This window comes from Sinocyclocheilus anshuiensis, unplaced genomic scaffold (assembly GCF_001515605.1).
Source record: "Sinocyclocheilus anshuiensis isolate Anshui unplaced genomic scaffold, SAMN03320099.WGS_v1.1 scaffold356, whole genome shotgun sequence".
Classification (NCBI taxonomy): domain Eukaryota; kingdom Metazoa; phylum Chordata; class Actinopteri; order Cypriniformes; family Cyprinidae; genus Sinocyclocheilus; species Sinocyclocheilus anshuiensis.
Window position 1 is genome coordinate 1,158,713 of NW_015554097.1, and position 24,083 is coordinate 1,182,795.

The 24,083-nt window shown below is 37.1% G+C and overlaps 1 protein-coding gene across 1 annotated transcript in view; it reads left to right on the forward strand.

Annotated features, from left to right (window-relative positions):
* The window catches only part of LOC107669515 (G-protein coupled receptor 98-like), a 142,545-nt gene that overhangs the window by 108,479 nt on the left and 9,983 nt on the right, over positions 1 to 24,083 (forward strand). The window contains 4 exon segments of the mRNA XM_016461784.1: positions 6,094 to 6,210; positions 11,370 to 11,548; positions 14,641 to 14,798; positions 23,195 to 23,316. Of these exon segments, the coding sequence (XP_016317270.1) occupies positions 6,094 to 6,210; positions 11,370 to 11,548; positions 14,641 to 14,798; positions 23,195 to 23,316 (576 nt within the window).

A 24,083-nucleotide genomic window follows, 5' to 3' on the forward strand; every position in this document is an offset into this window, starting at 1 on the left:
TTTTTTTGGGGGTTTTTTTTTTTTTGTTTTTTTTGGGGGGGGGGTTTGTTTGTTCAAATAAGCAGAACATTTTAGGAAATCCCAAATGATTATTATTCTGTTGCTCAGGTGTGAAGCAGTGCAATTCAGGTTGAGCTTAAGACGGTGATGCAACTTTTTGTTGTTCTACTTGTTGAAAAAATATGAATGAATCATGTAAATAGCCATTGCATTACCATGCTTGCCATGTCTAAAAATAAAAACATGGTAATAAAATGATACTTTTTTGTTAGTGCAGTCATAACAATTTAACTCAGACTAGTATACATAGACGTCAGAGAAGAAGATGTCAAAAACATCATCTATCATGCAGTGGAGCTGAGATTGATTTATTCAAAAATATGAATGAATCATGTAAATAGCCACTGCATTACCATGCTTGCCATGTCTAAAAATAAAAACATGGTAATAACATGATACTTTTTTGTTAGTGCAGTCATAACAATTTAACTCAGACTAGTATACATAGTCGTCAGAGAAGAAGATGTCAAAAACATCATCTATCATGCAGTGGAGCTGAGATTGATTTATTCTTCAAAACAGCAGCTAATACCACACCTTGAGCCAAATATATATCTTGTTTGTTGCTTGATGACAAACACATATGCATCCTCAGGAAACCGCCTAGCTGGCTCTCCCTTCTGAGGGGAAGGCAGACGGATCTTTGCTATATTATTACCCTGCAATTTTTCCCTTCACATCACCATGCATGTACAAATTTCCGTCAGCTGGCGATAATACTTGTTTGAGTGTTTTGTACACAGATAATGTATATATCATTGGGCTGTTCTAGATTATTTTCACACATGTTTGTTTTACACAGTACATATGCCCACAGGGCTGGTACTGAGGTTTACCTGTCTGACTGGTGTGTGTGGAAATCAGCTCGAGGCCACAGACTGCTTGACTCCTTTACAGTCGGCTCTGGAAAAGGGGGAGGTGCATCTGTGACTAACACAGTATCTATATATAGTAGCACTCAAAGGCACACCGATGGAGTACAGGACTGGAGTGGTTCTGCATGCAGCATACTACACAAAAACACACTGCAGAGATCAATGCATTTACCTGCTTCACAGGTAAACATATCCTTAAAAAAATATAAAATAAAATAAAGACGTTTGTGCTCACTGGAAACATGGAGTTAAAAATAACTTTGTAGCCTACATAATCCACTTGCACATATTGAATGTTTAAGGGAATATTTTATATTTTAAAATATCACTGAAGTACATCCATTATTATTTTTTATTTATATATTATTTATTATATTATACATTCATCGTTATTATTATTATTAATAATAAGAATTCTTTCCTTTCACATAACCCTGCATGATCTTGACAAAACAAAATGTAACAAAAGCTATATCTAAGCTCAGTATATACTGCTGCAAGATGGCTGAGTGAATTGGTTTTTACTTTTATCAGGTACTCACTCCAGCCATTATGTTTTACAAATCAGCGTCCGACACTTGAGAAAGAGGCAACAAGTTTATCGTCATTCACATGTCGTCAATTCCATTCCCTGCCAACTTGTGTGACAGGACGTCTGCATGGTTATAGAGCGATGCTTGACAGAAGCCGATTAAACGCTTTGCGGCTGCCCAGAGAAATCATGACTCATGCACCGTACCTTTTTTCTCTCTCTTGTAAGAGAAAATAAAACCACTTTTGTTATGCTGAGATCACAAGAAAATGTAGTCGGGATCATGAACAAAACATAACTAAAGAGTTTGGGATTTTGTAGAAGATGTCTCAAGGCCAGTGATATACATAAAGCAGACACATCGTTCACAGAGCCGCTGGTGTTGTTTTATATCGATTTGTCCTTCAATAAATGCTTTTTAACCAAAGCAGCTTACTGCACATGTTGAAGTAGCTCTTACTCTGCAGCTCTTGGCTGGGCTGTCATTCCCAATTCAACATGAATGGTTCACCAGTCATCCGCCTGTCAGTCAAGACATAATGTTTTTAATGCATGGTGTACAGCTATTTTAAGCTCAGTATCTTCCTCTGGGTAAAATATATCTGTAGAGACTCCAAGTCAGCTGTGAATATAGCTTCAAAAATATTGTTTACATTTACATTCCCGGCTGCTTTCTTACCATAGCAACTTTCATGTTTTCAATTATTTAAACTGGTAGCATGATGTAACAAGTGCAAAAACAAATTTTTGTCTAATTTACACTTTTTGTCTAATTTATGTAATTTTTACAATATTTTTGTAAGCTCTGCAAAAAATATCTATACACCCTTTAAAACATGACACATTTACCTGAATTTAACTATGAATCTAGATATTAAGATTTTTTCCAGATAATTTACATTTGAATATGGATGTATTTTGTCTTGTTCCATAGATGACATACTTCTTTTGATACAAACGAGGCTATGAGAATTTTTTATCATTATTATTATTATTATTTGTTTTACATAAATATATTTTACATCCATCATACAACCATACAAGAACCAAACCAAACAAATCACAATAGCTAATGTCTGTCCTCTTGGGCATTAGGTCAGGTAAGACAGGGACATTTTGGGACTGTCTGGCATTAATCCAGCATTGTCATTAGAAAGCTGATAATGCTGCTGTGAGTGACTCATCTCTCAGTCTTCATGATGACACCCCTGATACAGCTGCTTCTATGTCTCATCAGGAACCAATTGACCTAGAGAACATTTTGACTTTTTTTAATTCAGTTTTTGACCTGACATAGTGCTGAATAGTATAATCTGCTTTCTTTATGGCATGAAGCATGTTTATGAAGCATTTTTAGATTCAATACAAATTCATGACTTTTGGTGTGTAACTCCAGCCTACAATAAATTATTTTAGAAACTTTTTTTTAAAGAAATTATTATTTTTCGACTGGTTATAAGAAGCTTCACTAATTGTATTATTTATAACAAATAATGGATTTAGTAATTAAAATATGTAATTATTAATATTATTATTATTTGGCTTTATTTATTTATTTCTAATAGACATTTTTACTCTGTATATCTATAAAATGTATCTATAAAATGTATCTTGTTCCATTGACAGATTTTTTCCCCCACTTTAACTCATAAACCTCACTAAATTAATTTTATTTATCATTTTCTAACATCCATTTTTGCACTGATCATTTATAATAAATGTGGTAATGAGTCAAGTTGTGAATTAAACAGATTAGAAAGGTTTTGTACTGGTGCGTTTTTAATTTTTACCTCATGATGATATGAGCTCATGAACTGTTCTGCACACATGTACTGTTTACACCCATATTGTTTATGGTACAGCGCGGTGCAGTACATCCGTCCTATAAACATAACGTGTGTCAGATTGTATGGTCTATTTTCTGACACTCCCTGTTATGGGTTTGAGTGATTGCACTGAAAGGGTAAGTAGATCCACATTATCAAGTGCATCTGGTCTTGAGGGCTGTCTCCAGGCCAGACAGGTCCCAGACACAGGGTCCTCTAATCTCCACCGTGGCTCTCTATCAGCCATCTTCATTCTCAAGCCTTTGAATGAACCGCTGTCCCCCAACCTGCTTTGGTTATGTCATCGGAGGCCATGCGTTTCACATGACGGAGGTGCTGATGTCTTATTAATCATGAACCGTTAAGCCGGAGCCAAGTTTCCTGTATTTATACACATTACTGCAGGATAAAAGGTTGCCTAGGGGCCAGTGATAAGCTTGTTGTAGATTGATGTATGAACTGAACGGGTCGTTTGTGATTAAATGAGTTAGCTGCTACTTTTAGCTTCAGAAGTCTTTCTGAATGTCTCTTTTGTTACGTAAGGCAGCGGGATCAATTGTGGACCAGAGAATCATCCAGAAAGGTTATTAGAGGAGGGGGGATGGTGCCCCTGCCATCAGCAGTTAGTGTTACTGGTGTGATCGTCTGAGTGGGTGTACGTGAGCAGATCATATTAAATGGGAACCCGAACGGATCTCTTCCCTGTTTACTCACCCGGGTGTGCGCCCCTGGGATGGCCACAGGAACAAAAACATGGGCTTTGCCTCGGTGTGCATTAATGAAGGTATCACTGTAAAGCTATCACTGTATTTTTACTGTGACACAGAAGAAGCTTTGTGAAAAACTGAGCCTTTGCTAAGCCGAGCCAATCCTTGTAAATGTTTCCATACATAATTTTTTTTTTTCAAGCTTTTTCCTTTTCTAACTATTTTCTTTTGGTATTTTATATATGGCGATATGTGTGTCTAACGAGCCAATCCTTGTAAATGTTTCCATACATAATTTTTTTTTTTTCAAGCTTTTTCCTTTTCTAACTATTTTCTTTTGGTATTTTATATATGGCGATATGTGTGTCTATAGTCGATAATAGATGTATAGTTTTGAATTAGTTAAAAATAAATAGTTCTCAATTTTGTGAAATGTATACAATGCCGTTGCTGGGTCACATAAAATAATGACATTCATTGAAAAGTTAGGTACAATGTATAGTGTATATATAACAATACCTAAAATTATTATTATTTTTCTTCTTATTAAAATAACTTTTTTTTTACTTTAATATTTTAAATTTCATTTTTTTCCTGTGATAGCAAAGCTGAATTTTCAGCAGCCATTACTCCAGTCTTCATTGTCACCTGATCCTTCAGAAATCATTCTAATATGGTGATTCGGTGCTCAATAAACAGCATTTGTTTGAAATAGAGATCTTTTGTAGCATTATAAATGTCTTTGCTGTCACATTTGATCAATTTAATGTGTCCTTGCTGAATAAAAGTATCTTACTACCCCCAATTATTTGTTCCGGAAATCTTGTTTTGTGTTAGTCCTGTTCAGCAATGAGTGTAAATATCACACAGACCCAAAAATGATTTGTATTAACCTCAAAACTAACCTTAAATATTGTAAATTGTAAAATGTAGCTCACAAAGTAAAATGATGACAGACTATGAATGAATATGTTTGGGCGAATATGTTTTTTGTCTTTATACGTGCTTGTTTATTTATGAGATTATACCATGACCCACACATACAGTACTGAGCTTTTTTGGCAGCATTACCACATTTCCACGCCAGCTCACGACTACCCAGAATCACGCTTCCCAGCATGCACCTGATGGACACTGCTCACTACAGACATCCCTGCCCTCTTTTCCTTCCTGCGCCGGCACCTCCCTCTCATACCACTCGCTGTCCTCTTGACTTTTATCCCAACAGTACCTCATTTAATGCCATCCCGTCTGTAATGACTCGACATTTCCCTTCACTCAGCAGCCAGGGTTGGTTTTCCACAGGCACAGTTTCCCCTCAATTTGGGTTTCCCAACAGGGATGCTCAGTTTAGTTGAAAAACACTGTGTTGTTTGCATTGAAAGGGTCACAGTATTCACAGACCTGACCGTTACCTAGTGCCCTGCACATGAGAGTTGTCTGCCAGTTTTTCTATGTGTCCACAAATACAGTTCTGAGAGGTCGTAGACAAGGTGAAACTACCCAGTTGTTTTTGTTTGATAAGGTTTTGCACTGTTCCTGAAGTGTACATTGGCCCTTGGACTTGGATTATGTCTTGTCACACCAAAAAGGTCCCAGTTGGAAAAGGTCCCTGTAAATAGGAAACTAGATTCTAAGGTCAGCAGTCAGAATATATAATCACATAAAATATTTACTGTCTATCATGTGTTGTGTCCAAATGTCTTGAAATTATGAAATTATCATTTTGGAAAAAAGCAAGATTTAAAGAAAATGTAATGTGATTAGTATGCATTGGTTTTAACTATTTTTATGAAGCTGTCTGCACTGCTTAAACACTCAGTAGGCACACACAGAATGATTTAAACTGTTGCTCTTTACAACTGCCCATTCTGCAGTGTGATGTAACAGTCAGCTCTTCAAATATTTATCAATAATATTATAAGTATAAATGATTTAGGAACAGTCTTAGACATTTGAGATGCTCGTCTGGGACTCGGTGCTAGAACTGAATGCTGAGAGTCATCTGAATGTGTGTTTTCTGCTGAGTGTGTACCGGGTGTATGAGGACTTCAGGGCCTCTGCAGATGTATCTGTCACTTTGTGTTTTTCAGATTTGTTTCTTGGTGTCTGCATTCCGGGGACGTATGTTCTCAGAGGACAGTTGTGCTGCTCTTGGCCTTTTCTTCCATTACTTCCACCTCAGCCAGTTCAGCTGGATGCTCATACAGGTAAAACTTAACTTTTTCCATCTACTGTGTGGTCATTGTAGCAGGTTTTTTCGTATAGACCACATCAAAATACTTAATCCTGCTTCATTAATGAAATTCAGCTGAGATAGGGTCCTTAATTCATGATTATGTGAAGATAATTCTTAACTTCTTAAAGGCATAGAGTTCACTTAAAAATGAAAAATCTGTTAAAATGTTGTTTCATACCTCTTTTGGAACACAAAAGAAGATATTTTGAGAAATGTTGGTAACCAAACAGTTGCTAGTGGTCATTGACAAAAAAAATAAATACTATGGAAGTCAATGGCTACCAGCAACTGTCTGGTTACCAACATTCTTCAAAATACTTTCTTTCCTGGTCAGCAAAGGTTTGGAACAACATGGGGGTGAGTAAATGATGACAAAACTCTTATTTTGGGATGAACCCTTTTACGCAATTGAAGTTGAAATCAGGAAGTTCTCAGAGTAAAGGTTTTACAACAGGTCAGTTGAAGGTGTGGCATAAACTTTCATTTGAACAATAAGCTTACTTACGAGGAGGGTAAAAAAGAAATTTCACAATATTTTTTTTCAATCACACACCTTCATTTTCATTGTTTAGTATATAGTGTTTGGTATATATTGCCCTCAGACAATAGACTGCCTGAAAAAGGTTTTACCCTCAAGAAACAAACCCTCAAAACTCTAGAAGTTAATCTGAAACATAGTTTTGTTGGTTTCTCTGATGTGTATTTTTAAGTGTGATTAATGCATAAACCAGGGTTCGTACGGTCATGAAAACCTGGAAAAGTCATGGAATTTTAAAACACCAATTTCCAGGCCTGGAAAAGTTTTGGAAAAATAAATAAACCCAGAAAGTTTTGGAAAAGTCATTGAAATCTATTTCACAAAACTCTGTATAATAGAATTGTGTTTAATCAGGTCCTGAATTTCGGTGCGAGATTGCGCATAGGCTATATCGCATAGTTTTACTCATTCCCGCAGCTTTTGACTTTCAAATTATGGATATTCACACATTTATTCAATAGCCTATAGCATGTAGGTTTGATGAGTAAATTATCAAACCTACAGACTGAGTCCAGTCCACACAGACTGATCAAATCAGTCATTTGAAAACAGCGTGAGTGATTCAGCTGTACGCGTCTTCTCTCTTTGACTTTCTCTTCAAACGGCTTCACATCGGCGCATCTTGTCTGCGCTACAAGAGCCGCTGCACGCTGCGATACAAGACTTTCACTCGCATTTCGGGACAGAATTGTCACTTGCCTAATCGGGTCATTGTTGCATCATCAGAAAATTGTATTATTTATTTGCACGTCTTTTTAAGCCATTCGGCACTCGCGCGCTCCAGAGGCGGTGCGCAGTTACATCCAAAGTGCGCTCGTGCGTATATAAAGCCACCTTGCCAGTACCAAATTGAGTTTGCTACCAAATAAACTCAGCAGAACCCTGCACGGGCCTCAAACATATCCGTCATTTGCGTCATTGAGGAGAACAAGATAATCCCACTATGTGAGCAAAACAGCCTTTGATTTCAAGAAGTTTAATTTAGGTGAGAGGTTCCTCCAACATTTGGAACAAATAATTGGGGGTAGTAAGATACTTTTATTCAGCAAGGACACATTAAATTTGCATAGTCCGGCCCTTATCCGACAGATTATCAGAATTACTGGCCGAGTCCGACTGGAGCCTGTGTCTTTTTTCTCGTTCTCTCTTCCCCAATTACACAGCTGCTGTTGTAGCCATTAAAATAGTTCAGTTTCGTTTTTAATGGCAAAAGTGGTTATATATATTTTCGTTTCTTTATTACGTTAATTTAGAAATATGTTTGGAAAATGTTTTTGTTTGTTAAATTCAAGTTTTTGTTTTTTTAAAGTAACGACCAAGCGGCCAGTGGCAGACAGTGAGTTAATCATAGCCTATGTTTGATCAATTTAGCCTTCTCAAATCATCACCACTTGACTAAAATAAAATCTATAGGCCTATATAAAATGCTTTAAAAAACAATGTTAGTTTAAATGGTTAACCTAGATAAATGTGTGCTATTAGGCGCGTATCCAATCGTTTGTGCAGAGAAGCTAAAGTGCGCTTTGCAGGACATCACGATCACTTGCATTTTTTTCTTATAACAGTGGAAACAACCATCATTTTTGCTCATAAAGGTAAGAGTAATACATCATTCGGGACTGTTAAGGGTCTACTTTTATTTGTGTGCACTCACAATATCAGCATACGTTGTGCTTTTTTAGAAAACAAACAGTCAAAAGTTATGGAAAAGTCATGGAAATGTATTGGTAAAAATGTGTACGAACCCTGATAAACTTGTAAGAGCTTGTAAGAATCCAACAAATATCAAAGGCCTTTTTGGTTTTGACTTGTTGCTGAAAATGAGAGAATGTTTGCACATAAATATCACACCATGAACAGGAAGCTTGTATCAAAAGGTTATCTTACTATCTTAAAAAGTATCTTTTTATAGTGTGTGTGTGTGTGTGTGTGTGTGTGGTGTGTGGTCGGTCCAGGTATTCCCTACATTATGGGGATCAAATGTCCCCACAAGTATAGTAAATATTTTTGTTTACATTTCTGACATTTTTGACATTGTAGGGACAAAATTTCAGTCCCCATGAAGAAAACAGTTATAAATCACATACTTTTTTTTAATTGCAAAAATGATTTGTGTGAGGGTCAGGTTTAGGGGTAGGGTTAAGCTTAGTCTTGTTCTTTACATAAATGTTTGATCATCATAACTTTTCTCTGTTGGCTCAGGAATGAGCCTGATTCAGTAGTTCAATCTGTTAAGAAACACATGATTTACATTACGTGCTGCATGACATGTTCCAGCTATGTGTGATTCATTTAATTTTAGATTTTGCAGGCAGGTGTTCTAGCACGCCTGCAATAGCTGTTCAGAGACCTTTTGAAAATCCATCCTATAAATCTTGCTGGACCTGTACCCTTTTGCCTGCTCCTTTCCTTTGTATGGTAATCCCTTCTAACCACAGAAACCTGTCTCTGAAAGTCAACTCACTCAAAGCTATGAAGGTCGTCTTGTTCCCCGAAAGCAAAAACAGGATTTGGTCCTAACATGCTTAATGAAATGAAAAAAGAACATGGCTTTTAATCCCTCAAAGACCCACACAGAACACAAACATCTGAATTAATGTTGCATTGGATTTCTCCCTTTAGTTTGAAAAGGCATAGGACCAAGCACTGACCCTGGAGGAACCTCTCACCTAAATTAAACTTCTTGAAATCAAAGGCTGTTTTGCTCACATAGTGGGATTATCTTGTTCTCCTCAATGACGCTAAAAAACACCAGGGGCTTAGCAGTTTACATAGAGCATGTAATCTCTATTGGCACTTGATGCACTAGTGTTGAAAGATTATGCAAGAGAACATGAAATAAACTAACTAGCTAATTACAAAAATTGGTTTTAGGAGGATGGAGCCATCAGTAGTGGAAGGGCCAAAGTGTAAAGTATGTATGACACAATGTTTATGTAAGTGTGTTGATGTGCAAAAGTGGGTGTGAGTTTATGAAGACACATGGAATAAATCACACAAAAATTGTCTTTGATGGAAAAGGTAAATCATGATTCAGACTGGAAAGTATTTGCATCCTGGAGAGATTGATTTGAACATGTGCTTGTCTTTATTTCAAAACAGTCTCAAAACCGCTGACAAATGAGCCTGTAATAAAACTTTGCATAACGTATGTGATGTGATAATGGATGTGAAAAAAATGTTTCGTTTGCACTTTTCTCATTGTTTAATTTCTTTGAGCCTTCGGTATAAAATTTCAGCTGCATCTTATTCAATAACCACCCACAATACAGTTTAAATAGAAGATACATCCAAGTTTGTCAGATTATGATAGTCTGACCATGTAGAACTCAGAACCAACCTGCATGATGCGAAACTGCACAGTACAAATTGCGTTAACCACAGATTTTGTTTGTGCGCTGGTACCTGATTTGAACAATTCCTTGAGAGAATCTGGGGCTAAAGCAATGTGAGTTTTGTCTTTGTTTGCTTAAGACTGGAATACACTACACAGATTTTAAAATCCGAACAGCTTTTAAAACACCTAACGTCATACACTTAACGACTTTGTTAATGGTTTCAGAGAAAAACTGGTCATCATACACTAAACAACTGAAGATCACACACTAACCAGCCTTTCAAGCTGTTCCGAACACAGCAAACTCGCACAGAAACACAGCCTCATTGCTAGAAGACAATACAAAAATATGCGTTCTAAAATTTGCTCAAATTATCAAATATGTTCTATGTCTTCCGACTAAATAAAAGAAACTGACCATTTGCCCATAATTCACTACATGATTTGTCAACTCTGACTGTTTGAAATCTGCAGACTAACTTTCGGTAACTGCGGTTGAGTTCTTCAGACTGCAAATATGAGCAAAAGTCACCAGCCTTCAATGGAAATAGTGCAGATGTTCCACGCCTACCTTAAAAGGGCACTGAAAAAAAATACACTTTATCAATGAAAACTATTGATCTAAGAGTTCTTTCCTATGCATTGGGACTCGTGTTTCAGCCTGTGCTAAAATAGCCATTCAATAGATCCCAGAGACTCCCTGTCCTGGCACGGTTGAAGCGACGGATCAATGGAAGTTGCATAACAGGGTAATCTCGATGGCGGGGTGCCAACCTCTTCCATAATTACAAAGAGGCTGGAGGGAGATTGCAGAGTGTTTAGACACCCAAAAGCTAACACAACATCCTGCCAGCTTCTGTTATCTCTTCATCCCTTATCCAAGTTCCCAGCACAGCAAAACAGAGCTGCTGCAGTTCCTATCCATTTATGGTGCTAATACTGATGGATGAAGTTGCCACATCAGGACTTGATTTTGATGTTGATTTTAAACTCTCTGTTGAAGTACCTCGTCACCAAAAGTGAAGTAGGCTAACTGAACGTATAGACCAAGAAAGTATTAGTTCTTAATAGCACTAATAGCTGATGTTGCAATGAATTAGATATGAGGTCATATAACCAACAGATGTCCATTTGCTAGTTGGTTCTTGCTGCCTAGTCTTATCAAAACATTAATCAGCTATCCTTTTTTATGAATCTGGTTTGTTTATGATGTTTCCATTTATTTATTTAGTAACATTTGTGTTGTCTTTCCCAGGCCATAAACTTCTGGCAGATATTGGTGATTAATGATGAGCACACAGAGAGACGCTACCTTCTCTATTTCCTGCTCAGCTGGGGACTTCCTGCTCTGGTCATCATCATTCTGGTTGTAGTCCTGCTGGGAGGCTTTGGATGGAGCATTCATAGTGTGTATGGCCTGGTGCAAGGAGATCTGTGAGTTTGTGAATATGTGCTGTCTCTCTCACACACACACACACACACATGCTACATTTACTTAACTAAATGAGGACATACCGTAGTAAAACTATTTATAATTATAAATACAGTTGAGTAGGGATGTTAAAAGTACTGGTACTTTTCACATCCCTAAATGTCTCTAAAGGAAGGTTGGGTCATATTCAGGTAACTTCCGGGAACAAGGAACAAGACTATGTCCAAGTAAATACTCACTAGAAAAACATGGAAGTAACTGTACATAGAAATGCCTTTACTGACAAGGTTTTATTTATTTTATTTATTTATTTTTTTTAAACACGCATGCACCAGCAAATGTAAATGCTCACATTTTTGTGCTGTTTTTTGGCTCATAGATACTCATTTCCTGTGTTAATGTATTGTAAGCGATTTTCTATCTCATATACACTCTTCTTCTTTGCCCTGTTTACATTGATTGTGTGTGCTCGGGGTTTGTTATTGATAAGTTGAGAAGAGCTGCTATTTTTAGCCCCTCTGTGTGTATGAGGTCACAAGCTGTGACTGTGCATACATTCCGTTTCACCCCATCCCAGCCTGTAGTGATAACAGAAGATTACAGTCTCAAAGCAGCTCTTAGCAAGTAAACTCCCAGTTGACTCATGAAATCCAAACATCTCTCTCTCCAAGAACAAACAAATGATGTCACCTCACCTCACAAGCCACCACAGGTCTCACCTTTTCCCGTACCTTAGGGATTCAGCGGTCTGGGAGGAGTCAAATGCTTGTAGAAATAGAAAAAAAAAAACACGTTAGTTTAAAGGGTAGATTTTAACATGCATTAAACCTCTCTTTATGTGTAAATATAAATTGGTCACATCACATTAGGAAAGGAAAGGAAAGTAAAGGACGTGATGTGTGGCCAAGTATGGTGATCCATATTTGGAATTTGTGCTCTGCATTTCACCCATCCAAGTGCACACACACACACACACACACACACACACACACACACACACACACACACACACACACACACACACACACACACACTGTGAACACACACCCGGAGCAGTTGGTAGCCATATTGCTGCGGCACCTGGGGAGCAGTTGGGGGTTCGGTGCCTTGCTCAATGGTCTCACCTCAGTCATGGTACTGAAGGTGGAAGGAGAGCGCTGGTCATTCACTCCCCCCACCTACAATCCTTGCCAGACCTGAGACTCGAACCCGCAACCTTTGGGTTACAAGTCCGACTCTCTAACCATTAGGCCACGACTGCCCCATCTATTACCATCATACCATGTGTTCTATATAAGCATTACTTGCCAGTCTACAAAAAAAAGATTATTTAGTGAAACTTTATTTTCATGTCATTCATGACTTTTTTACTTCCACAGATCGAGTAGCCAATTAGATTTTATTTTTGTTTTCTGTTTTCATTTTAGTTTGTTTTAGTGATTTTATTATGTGATTTTGTAATTATTATTATTATTATTTATTTTCCTATTTATTATATTCTATATTTTACTCTTTACCATTAGTTTTATTCTTTTTTTTCAACATTTAAATTGAAGTTTTTTCTATATAATATTTATAATTGACTTTATTTAAGCTATATTTCAATGCGCAAAACTGGCTTTTAATAGTTCTAATAGTTTTTAATAGTTTAGTTAACAATAAGAACACAAAAAAACAGTTATTTAAAAAATACATTTATTTATTAATTTATTTTGGTGCAAAAAACTTTTACTAACAATATAAGTGGATAAATGAAATGAGAATAAAACTTTACAGACTGTGACATTTGTAAGGCCCCGTTCAGAATGTGTTTTTGCATTCCTTGTGTTTTCTATGTAAATATGCACTGGGTGAACATGTTTGACTTGTGCTTCTAGTCTCTAGTCTTTTACAGTGTCTATCGCATGACATGTTCTAAGGGTGTATTCACTCCAGGAAAGTTCGCTAGTTCACTTGCTTTGGTCCGAACCAAATACAATGTTGATTTTTTTTTTTTTTTCGGTGTGGTTCGCTTTCACACTGCCCTTTTTGCAAGTGAACCAGAAATTATAAACAAAACCACACGTGTGCTAAGGTCATCCATTCATTGGACAGAAATTCTCAAGCGTACCAGAGTTAGTTTTGAAGAGGACCGAGACCAGCTCTTCAGCTGGGTCTCGGTGCGGTTGTTTGGTCCGCACCCGAGTGCGATTGCTGTATTCACACCTGCCCAAAAGATCCGCACCAAGGGGGGGATACGAACTTGAGTTCGATTAAATCGAACAAAACAAGACAAGTGTGAATGCACCCTACGTCTCTAGATAAAATTCCTGATAATCCTTTAACTAAGAACTGCCGGAGAAGCAGCAGAATTGAAGAGGAATCCACTTGTTGGTTGCTATAGTTACTTTGCAGGTATCACAACTAAAAAAGGGATTCGTGCATACGGACTGAACTACTTGTTTATTTATGATTTCAAAATGTGTTTTTATGTTTGTACGTGACGATATACAGTATGTTATGCTAAACCAGGCCAGTGTTTCAAAATTATGATCAGATGAAATCTAGTGAAAAATGGGCTGCTTATTTTACAAAGCATTTCACATGCTTTGAATTCTATTATGGCTACATTGTGCCATTTCTCCTAGAGTACGGGCTGTGTTTGTCCATTCTGTTTGTCTGGCCAGAGAGATGCCAGGCCTGTGAACAGAATGCAACTGCTGCTTATTTTGATACAGATCACGTCATAACAAGATTACTCTGGATTGAGTTTCCCAAAGCTTTTCCAATTCCGAATACCAGCCAGAGACTTCATACAGGACAAAAACAAATACTGACTGGAAGAAATTCCTCAGATAGAAGGAAAGGAGTCAGAGAAAGACAAAAAAGAGAGAATCTCAGGAGATTAACGTCCTCAGTGTGTCTTTGTGGTCCATTAAGAAAGCATTCAACAAGCTTCGTAAGGACGTCCATCATGTTGTCTCAAACCCATTTTACTTACGTTCTTTCTTCAATGGAATACTAAATATACAAACATGCAACCATAAACCTGAGTAAGAGTCCTTTTTGTGTACTGACAATCTTTTTTTTTTTGTCTTTCTTGTCATCTTTGTAGATGCTTCATACCTAATGTATATGCTGCTCTCTTTACGGCCGCCCTGGTTCCTCTCATTTGTTTGGTGGGGGTGCTGGTGATCTTCATCCATGTGTATCAAGTCACTCAGCAATGGAAGGCTTATGATGATGTCTACCGAGGCCGAACAAACAGCTCAGGTGTGTACGCTTGTGTTATTATACAAAATTATACAAGTTGGGAAATAATTAGCCTCAAGGTATCCTGCCATTTTAGTAGGATAAGAATCTGGCACTGAAATGAACATGTTACAGGAAAACGGTGAACTGATGATAATATCAGAGAAACTGAAAGCAAACTAAGAGAAGGTGCTTTCCCTTGGAAAGTCTCTTGTTCTTAAGCAATCATCAGATTGCTCAGGGCTGTGCTTTCAGGAATATTGCACTGCCTTCCAAACTATTACACGCCTTCCAAAATAATGTTTTTCTTTCTGTGGTGGTTTGCTAGTCATTCCGTTCTTTATAAATGCCCTCAGCAGTTTTGTGTAGATTGTAGATCATCGGATTAAATCTATTGTAACTCGCTGCTGAGTTCTTGAGTAAATGCATGTTGTCTTGTATTTAAACTTGGTTACAGTCTTAACTGGCTGATTGTCACTTTAGTGTTCGCAGCCTCCACCTTAATGTTTAGCCTCAAAATCACCACTGTTTAAAAGTGTAATATCAGCACCTTCCAACTAACATTTGTACAATTAGGATGTAAAACACTGGCTTTCACTTGTTAATCCACCGTGATGGTTTCATTGTTTACCCGTAACTGCTGTTCTGAGCTTTAAATGGTGGTATTGTACAGTGTGCGTGTGGGTGGTCAGCAAAGGTTGCCATGTGCAATGTTGGCTTTCCTCTTTGTGCGCAAGCTTGCTCGCAGCACAGCAGGCTAATCCTAAACCACTCAACTTTATTACAGAGGGCTGCACCGTCAGCCCACCCTTTGCTCGCAAACACAATGAACACACTGTAGAACTCCCACACTTGCTGTTTCATATTGTAGGACACACAGACGCAAGCAAATATATTATGCGGCCAATTTGCTCCTTCATGCCGGATGTGTTTAAAGACTGTCAAAGAAGCACAGACAGATAAATATGCATTTAATACTCACTCTTTCTTGTTAGCACTCAACAGCTTAGATGTTGATTCTGCCTGGTGTGTTACTGCTTGATTACATGTCAGACTAAACATTCAGGACGGGACAGGGATGAAAAAGACACAACGAGTAAATGAACGTTTCCTGGTGGGCCGATCAACTTGTGGGAAACGAAATTTAAATATAGAAGTGAAGAAAGTTCTCTTAAGCTGCTATCTTTCCACCCAAGTGTCTCCTTAACTGCCAGAAAAGGGATGTGAGTTCAGTTCTGTACAGGTCAACTTAATTATCTAAATCAAGTAATTATCAACTAAATGACAAAATGCTTTCAAATGTCTTCAGTTCCTGGTTTATTGAAAATGTAATTTAATTATGCATGGTTCTGAGATCGCTTTGCATTTGTTTATATATATTTTTTCAGATATATCAAACTGTGAAAGCAAATATACTTTATTCGATGACCATTTGCATCTTTAAACATTACAGCAGCTGAAACCAGCTTCCTGTGTTATTATTAGCTGCACGCTGATGGATAATTCTGACTGTGACTTGCTTTTCAGATATTCTGAGGTGCTCTATAAAGTGTCTGGAGTTTTTTTTTTGTCTCTGAAGAACCACTTTAGAGTCAAGATATTAAGGAGTCAACCTTTAGCCGCTAGGCAGAGGTGTTCTTTCTGAGGCCTGTGGGGAGATAATTACCACAGCTCTATTTAAAGATTTAATTTGGCTTTTGTTCAATATGATCTTAAGGGAAGTAGTGCTTTTTCACAATGCAGTCATTTTCTTGGAATAGCCTTATTGGCTCAGGACTAATCCTTCATCTCTCTTAATAAGGTCTTAATCTCTTCATCTCTCTTAATCACATGTTTATGTGATGGAGTATGACTGCAACAGCTTTTGAGGAATACATTATGAATACAGTTCATTATTTTGTATTATTTTTATTTTTTGTAAAACTTTACAATAAGTTAACATTAGCATTATTTATCGTAGTTAATGTAAATTTCAACATTTAATAATACATTAGATTTTTTTTATTAACTGCCATTAACAAAGATACTATTAATAATAATAATAAAATAATAAAAATAAAGAAATATTGTAACAAATGCATTGCTCAGTGTTAGTTAATGCGTCAACCATCCTTAAATAATAGGACCTAACTGTAAAGTGTTGTCGCTTTTTTATGCTAATGCCATTCCTGGACCTAAATATGGTCTGTTGCAATAGTTAGTCATTTTACACTTTCATTAGATATAACTGCAAAGTCCAGCCAAAAACATCTTGCATATTTACTTGTAAACAGTTAATCCAGTTGCTAAGGCTTTTTGAAGAAAAGTAAGACTATTTGAGAACGATAAGATGTCCTAAGTCAAATTAATTGTTTATTGGAACCGATTAAGGGAGCAAGTTTTCATAGTAAACAAAAGGACAGAACTCACAAATGCTTTTTATGAGCTTTTCATGTTGTTGTGCTTGGAACCAGATTTAATCTGGGTTTTACAGTCCTATTTGAGTTTTTTTTCTAGTGAACAAAACAGTCAAAATGGAAGACTTAATATGCTTTCAGTGTTCAGACTCACTGTTTTCTCTGCATTTGTTTAGTAATGACTTGCAATGCAGACCCCTAGGTCCCTAGGTCATGCATAATATTCACCACAATTCATAATTGCATAAAATGTTTACAGCCTGTAGAGTCATAAAAGCAGGGTGTTAGAGTCTAAATCACTGTTTATCACTATCCTATTTCAGTTGCTTCTAAATACTGTGCATTTCACCCTCCTGTATCTCATATCTTTATGACCTTGCTTAACTTCTTATATCACAAACACTATACTACTGTTACATAATGTTCTCAGGATTTGACCCAAAGTCTAGAGTCTGGATCCATTTGTTTTGTTGAAAACAATCATCATAAATTGCCCCGTTAAGTTGAAATACATGTGTCTTATTTGGAAACTGAGCTGAGCTGAAAATGCCAAGCAATGGACTTTTTAGGCAGTACATATACTTCGCATTTAACTGTTGAAAAATACTTTATAAAATGAATAGATTTATAAAATGGATTACTGTAATGCATAGCACCTTATAGCTGGATTTGATGTACGATATTTAAAAATACTGTGTTTTTTTATCTTTCAATTATTTTGTATGTAGAATTTTCTTAAACACAGGCAAATCTCACCTCTGCTTCAATAGTCGCTGGAACTGATGTAGAGTCTGTCCAATCTCTTTTTTTTAATGCAAAAACACTATTCGTTTTCCCTAGAGAGGTCTCAGTTCTCCGAGAACATGCTGTATTGAACGTCTGGTCAGAACGCTGGCGTAAGGCCAGACACGCTCCCCACACCCACAGTTCAGAGGAAGGAGCAGGATGTCCAAATGTCATCCACAAGCACACGTACACACACAAAAGAATATCAAGTGTTTGATTCCAGAGAGCATGTTGATATAGTACTTCCATCTTAAGCCTTTGTTTGTTTCTTCTCTCAAAGTTGTTGGACACCTCTGGTATTCCAACAGATTTACTGGAAGATTTCAGCTGTTCCCGCTCTCTCATTCTTTCATCTCTTTACCAAGATCCCCTTCTTCAACCACCCATTTCTCTTTGAGTTGAAACACTTGGTGATTTTTTTTCTTATCATTGAAGCTGTTGGCCGGGCAGATGTTAGCTCACTCAAGAAGGAGACAAAGGAAGGTCTTTCATCCTCTGAGTTGAACCACGGCTGAATGTTGTGACAGCTGCTTTGGCATCTTAAACAGGAGCCAGAGTGCTGTCTCACATTTGGGCCCTGCTGTTTTTCCACCAGTGGTCCTCAGTGCTTGCCTTCTCATGCAGAGGTTCTTCCCCTCCTAAGAGAAACTCTTTTTTTTCTAGAATGACATTATATTATACATTATATACAGACATTATATTGTCTGTTATACAACAGTTCGTTCTGGTTCTCAAATCTGATTGGTTGAGAACCGTGAGATATTGTACTGGTATCGCTACAGGAACGCCCTTTCACAATTTTGTATCACTCCGCTTGTTCTAGCCGGGTCTGTGTTATTATTTTTATTATTCACTGAGCTAATCATAGAGTACGTTAGTTAATATAAGAAGAAACGTCTAGCTTCACGATCTCTCTCTCTCTCATTTGTATGCACGTCTTGCTGCATTATTTCTCACTAATAACCTAACTGAAGCAGCACATGCCCTTGATACGAATTCTAAAAGTGACGTATGTTTAACTGTCAACTTGAGCTTTGAATCCGTGGCGGAAGGAAGTAGTTCCGCACAAAAGAAGGTTTTATTAGGCACTCCGTTGTTTCTTGTTTAATTACACACGTTCCGTCGAACTGTTGTATAAACGCAATATCACTCTCGTACTCGAGCGATACCGATATTGCTCATTTATATATGTCATTATATATATTAACGGATACCACTTTATCTTTTCATGCCCTGTGTTGTGTATTTATCTCTTGGACCACTATCAGCATTTGACATCATCATTGCAGAAATCTAGACTCTAATTGGTTGACAGGTTTTAATAGATTTTTTTTTTCTTTACTTGCACAGCTAGAAAGTAGTGCATTAAGGGCATTAACTGTGTTTATTGCTTTGCCACATTCTATTCACGTTATAGATTAGTATTTAAGTCTAATAGATAATATACAAGTTTGGGGTCAGTGAGTTTAAAAAAAAAATAATACAATATATATAAAAATATTAAGCAGTACAGCTGTTTTCAACATTGTAACATACTGAGAAATGTTTCTTGAGCAGCAAGTCAGCATATTAAAATGATTTCTGAAGGATCATGTGAGACTGAAGACTGGAGGAATGGCTGCTGGAAATTCAGCTTTGCCATCAAAGAAATAAATTACACTTTAAAATACATTAAAAAATAAAATCAGTTATTTTAAATTGTAATAATATTTCACAAGATTACTGTTCTTACTGTATTTTTGAACACTAGTGTATGTAAAATAGGCCGTAAAGTCAAACAAAGAACATTTTAAAACTTTTAAAGAAAACCTTGTTTAGAAAACCCTTAGAAATTACTTTAATTAGTATAAACTGATGCAATGAGGTTAATTCAGTCGAATTAAACTTATTTTCTGAGTTACTTCAGTTGTGAAATATGAGTGGAAACATCAGAGGTATTGTACATCACTTTGTGTTTAACCCATGGCCTCATGAGAGCCTGGTTTTCACTGAGAGAGGAAGTGCTCTAGCCAGTTCCATTCCAACAGAGCAATGGTTCCTCAGGGTTTGGGAACCTGCTACTTCAGAGGCAGCCAGGCCCAGACCACAGGCTGGAATGTGCTTACAGAGATGGAAAGCAAAGGCAGTCTGAGAGAGGAGAGAGGGAAGGACATGGAGAGAGAACAGTGCGTACAAAGTGACTTACATGCAGAACAATAAATGGGGGGGATTCCTATTTTTGGAAGAACTCTGAATGGAAGTAAAATTTATAAAAATGAAAAAGTGCACCAGTGTGATTTACATTAGATGTAAAAAGAATTAATTACAGTAACAATAAAATGTTTATTTGGGAAATTAACATGAAATAGATTGACATGTCCTAGACCTACTCTAAATCAATTTTAAACAGCATTTTGCTATTTTTTTAAATAATTATGTATGCTTTCACAACCTCATTACCTGATAGATTTCATGTAGTATTAGTACTTTTAAATAAAACTGTTAGAAATATATATTTTTCATTATTTAAACGAACTAGTTAAGATAAAAAGGTGAATAAAAATGATAAATAAAATGGCAACCGGTTACAGGATCTACACTTTCCATTGTGCATTCATGTACTTTTTATGTAATTTTCAAGGATGTAATATTTAGAGGTTTCCCTCTCTGTCTTGGCTGGTTACGGTTCGACTTGTATGCAGTTACACCGTAACATGAACACTGTAAAGTTAACCAAAGTTTCTATGGCAATAGCATCTGTAAATGTAAATAGCAACCAAAACATCATTAAAGTAAATGTAAGATAGTTAAGATAAACACAAACAGCAGGTAAATTTAGACAGGTGGAAGCAATGACCATGGCATTTTTGTGCTAACCTGGTGTTAAACTTCGGCTCTGTGCCATGTGTTGTCTATCAGATGAGGAATGTGTGGCCTACTTTTCATTGTCAAGTCTTTCATAATGTTTGCCTGCTTCTGCTGGCAGGTCTTCTGCTGGCTCGCCCCAGAGATGTGTCCGTCATGTATGACCTATGACTCTTCTCATTTTTGCACTCATGGTGTCATCAGAGCCATATTAACATCGAAGCACTGAATGAAACTCACTGGGACAGCGCTGACACTGAAGGCACAGGACGCCGTGTTCTCAAACAGCAAGTCTTGTCCCTAAAGGAAGCTCGATATTGGATTGGACTGATTCTCTTCACCCTCATTCACTCTAATGAAAGCCAATTATAATCTCATTTGTTGTTTTTCGGCATGCATGCATGGATATCAGCAATGATGCTTGGAGAATTTGAGGATTATTTGAAATCGCTCTTTTGAAGTTGCAGGGTGTTTGCTTGGCTTAATTTTATTAGATGCTGGCATGCCCGAACAAGGCTGCTGGTGCATGCATGATTGTTTTACACCATCGGGGATGCGGTAAGCGCTCCCAGGGAAGCGCTGTGTTGTGGAGGTTAAACCGATGAATATTCTTTTTCCCTAGATGTGGGTTCTGCACATCTGCTGTTTCATCTAATATGTTTAAATCATGTGCTAAAACAAATAAAACTAATATGTTGTCTAATTTCAGCCTCTAATTGTCCATTTGTGGCCATCAAATAAATATGTTAATATATGAATATTCCATTTGTTCACTAAATTTCCTGGTCGCCATCGGATGCATGAGTTGTAAATCAAATAACCGCCGAATGGCTTTATTAAAAAAGAAAATTCACATCCATGTTTATGTTATAAAAGGAGAGCATGATGGATGAGTCAGCCTGTTCTCCATTCTGGAGTCGTACTTGTTTGTTCCCTCATTAAATGTACGAATTATAAAACAGGGTGCTCAGGGGGTCGAGGAGGTGAGTGGATGCAAATAAGGCCTGCTGAAAGAAACAATGACACAGACAGCCTCTCCCTCTCACTAATTATCAGCCACAGCTTTGCCTGGTTGTGTACTTTGACCGACAGTAATCACAAATGCATTGCCGGTGGGCGAGAGGTGTTAGTAGAGCCAAAATAAGTGGTGTTAGGTAACATACGAGAAGTGAAAAGATTCATTAGGGATGGGTGACAGTCAGGGCCATCCTTAGCTGACGCGGGGGCCCGGTGAGAGGTAGGGAGCGGGGCCCCCCTTGGTCCGTTTACGATCGTGTTCCGGGGGGTCCGTTCGCGATTGCGGGTTGCACCAGTTGCACCCCCCTAAGGACAGCCCTGGTGACAGTAATGATTGGTCATGAAAACACAAAATTGCTTTATTTGTTTATTTATTTGTTATAATATTTTCAAACTAATTCAGAAATTTAGAATTTTTCCATCACAGTTTTTTTAATTCACAATTTTTTGTTTCAAATGTACATTTTTATACAATTCAATTTTATTCCTTTTTTTGTGATTTTGGTTACATCATTTTTACTGGAACAGTAGTTGCTGTATTGTGTCATTGCTTATTTGCATAAATGGGTTCATGAGTACTTTATCTATTGAGTATTCAAACCCAAAATTATCCAAATGCAAAACCCTAGTTTTTATGTTCATAATGCCATGACTTTGAGTAAATTATTATTTTACATTGATGCTAGAATGTCAGGTTTGCAACATATTTTTCTTCCAACTTTCTCAAGCTGAATGAATGTTTCAGCAGTTAAACTCAAAACTGTTGTTAAAGTAAAACACTAAGTGTGGTTAAAGTCCTTCTGCCAATATGCTTGAGTGACTCTTGGCACTGAGAGGCATTGTTTGCCCACATGAAGAACACTCATGGGCCAAGTACTTTGTGCCCATGGCTGCCCTCATTTGCTCCAGAACAGTCTCTGGACTGTGTCCTGCTTAAAAGACAACTCATTTGATTCTCTTTCTTTTGTTGTTTTGGTTTGTTTGTTTGTTTGTTTTTATTGGCAGCCATCTTGCACTCCTGCCCCAGGTCAATAAACGTGGCCACATGGCTCTCATGCCAGAGCGAGAGCAGTTCAAAGAGCTCTAGATGCATGTGAAAAGCTTGTCTGAACTATGGAAAAACTGAAGCATGCCTGGCCAGCTCACTCTGGAACTGAAAACAGCACCCATGGCTGCTGGCACCGGTGCATGCAGCACAGATAAAACAGCACAGTCAGCTTCCATGCATTTTTCTAGAAATATATTCACTTCAAATGTTGCCATCTTGCACTTTAGGAAACGTCTTTTTCTTTTCTTTTCTTTTTTCAAATGGGCCTATTTGATCATGCAAACTCAATTGAAGTTAAACTCAATTTCTTTCTGTTTGTTCTTCAGAGGTGCCCATGATGTTGTATCTGTTTGCTCTGGTGACTCTGGTCTGTCTTTGCGCTGGATTGCACATGGCCTACAGATACCTGTGGATGCTGATCCTCCTTGTTATCTTCAACATCTTTGTGGTAAGATTATACACACAATATGATGTAACTTTTGCTTTTATTAAAGTGCTCTCTTTCTTTTTTAAAGCCTTTGTATTTATATATTTAGGGTAGAGTTTATACTAGCTAGTAAGTTTTAGTCAATACCTAATGACACTACATAATAAATATCAATAAGCTGTGATATCAAGGCCACTTTTGTGCTTGCATCTTTCTTTCTTTCTTTCTTTCTTTCTTTCTTTCTTTCTTGCTTTCTTTCTTTCTGTCAAAACTGATCAAAAGTGAAGACATTTATAATGTTGCTGTTCTTTTGAACTTTCAGAAGAACACTTCCATGTTTAAAGCTTCTCATAGCTATGTGAAAATAAGTGTATAATTGGAACAGTTCATTGTTGGAGCTGAGCTGAATGAAAAATGGATATTGTAAATGGCTAGTATATTTCACAATATTACTGTTATACTTTTTAATAAAATGTTTTACTATTTTACTTTTTAATTAAAGGGGACATCAGATGCCCATTTTCCACAAGTTGGTATGATTCTTTAGGGTCTTCATGAAATGTCTTGGACTCCGTATATGGCTCAGAGGTGGTCTTATTCAAATAGCAAGCTATCTACATAGAAACTGGCTGCAAATTGAAACAGCTCACTGGATAACACAGTTATCTTTTTCTTTTCAGCTTTTATGAGCTGGCAGACACGGCAGAAACCTAACAAAATGCAAAAAATAAAAATAAAAAAAGGCTAAAAGCTAAAAAAAAGTGAACATTTCATCCGATGTCCCCTTT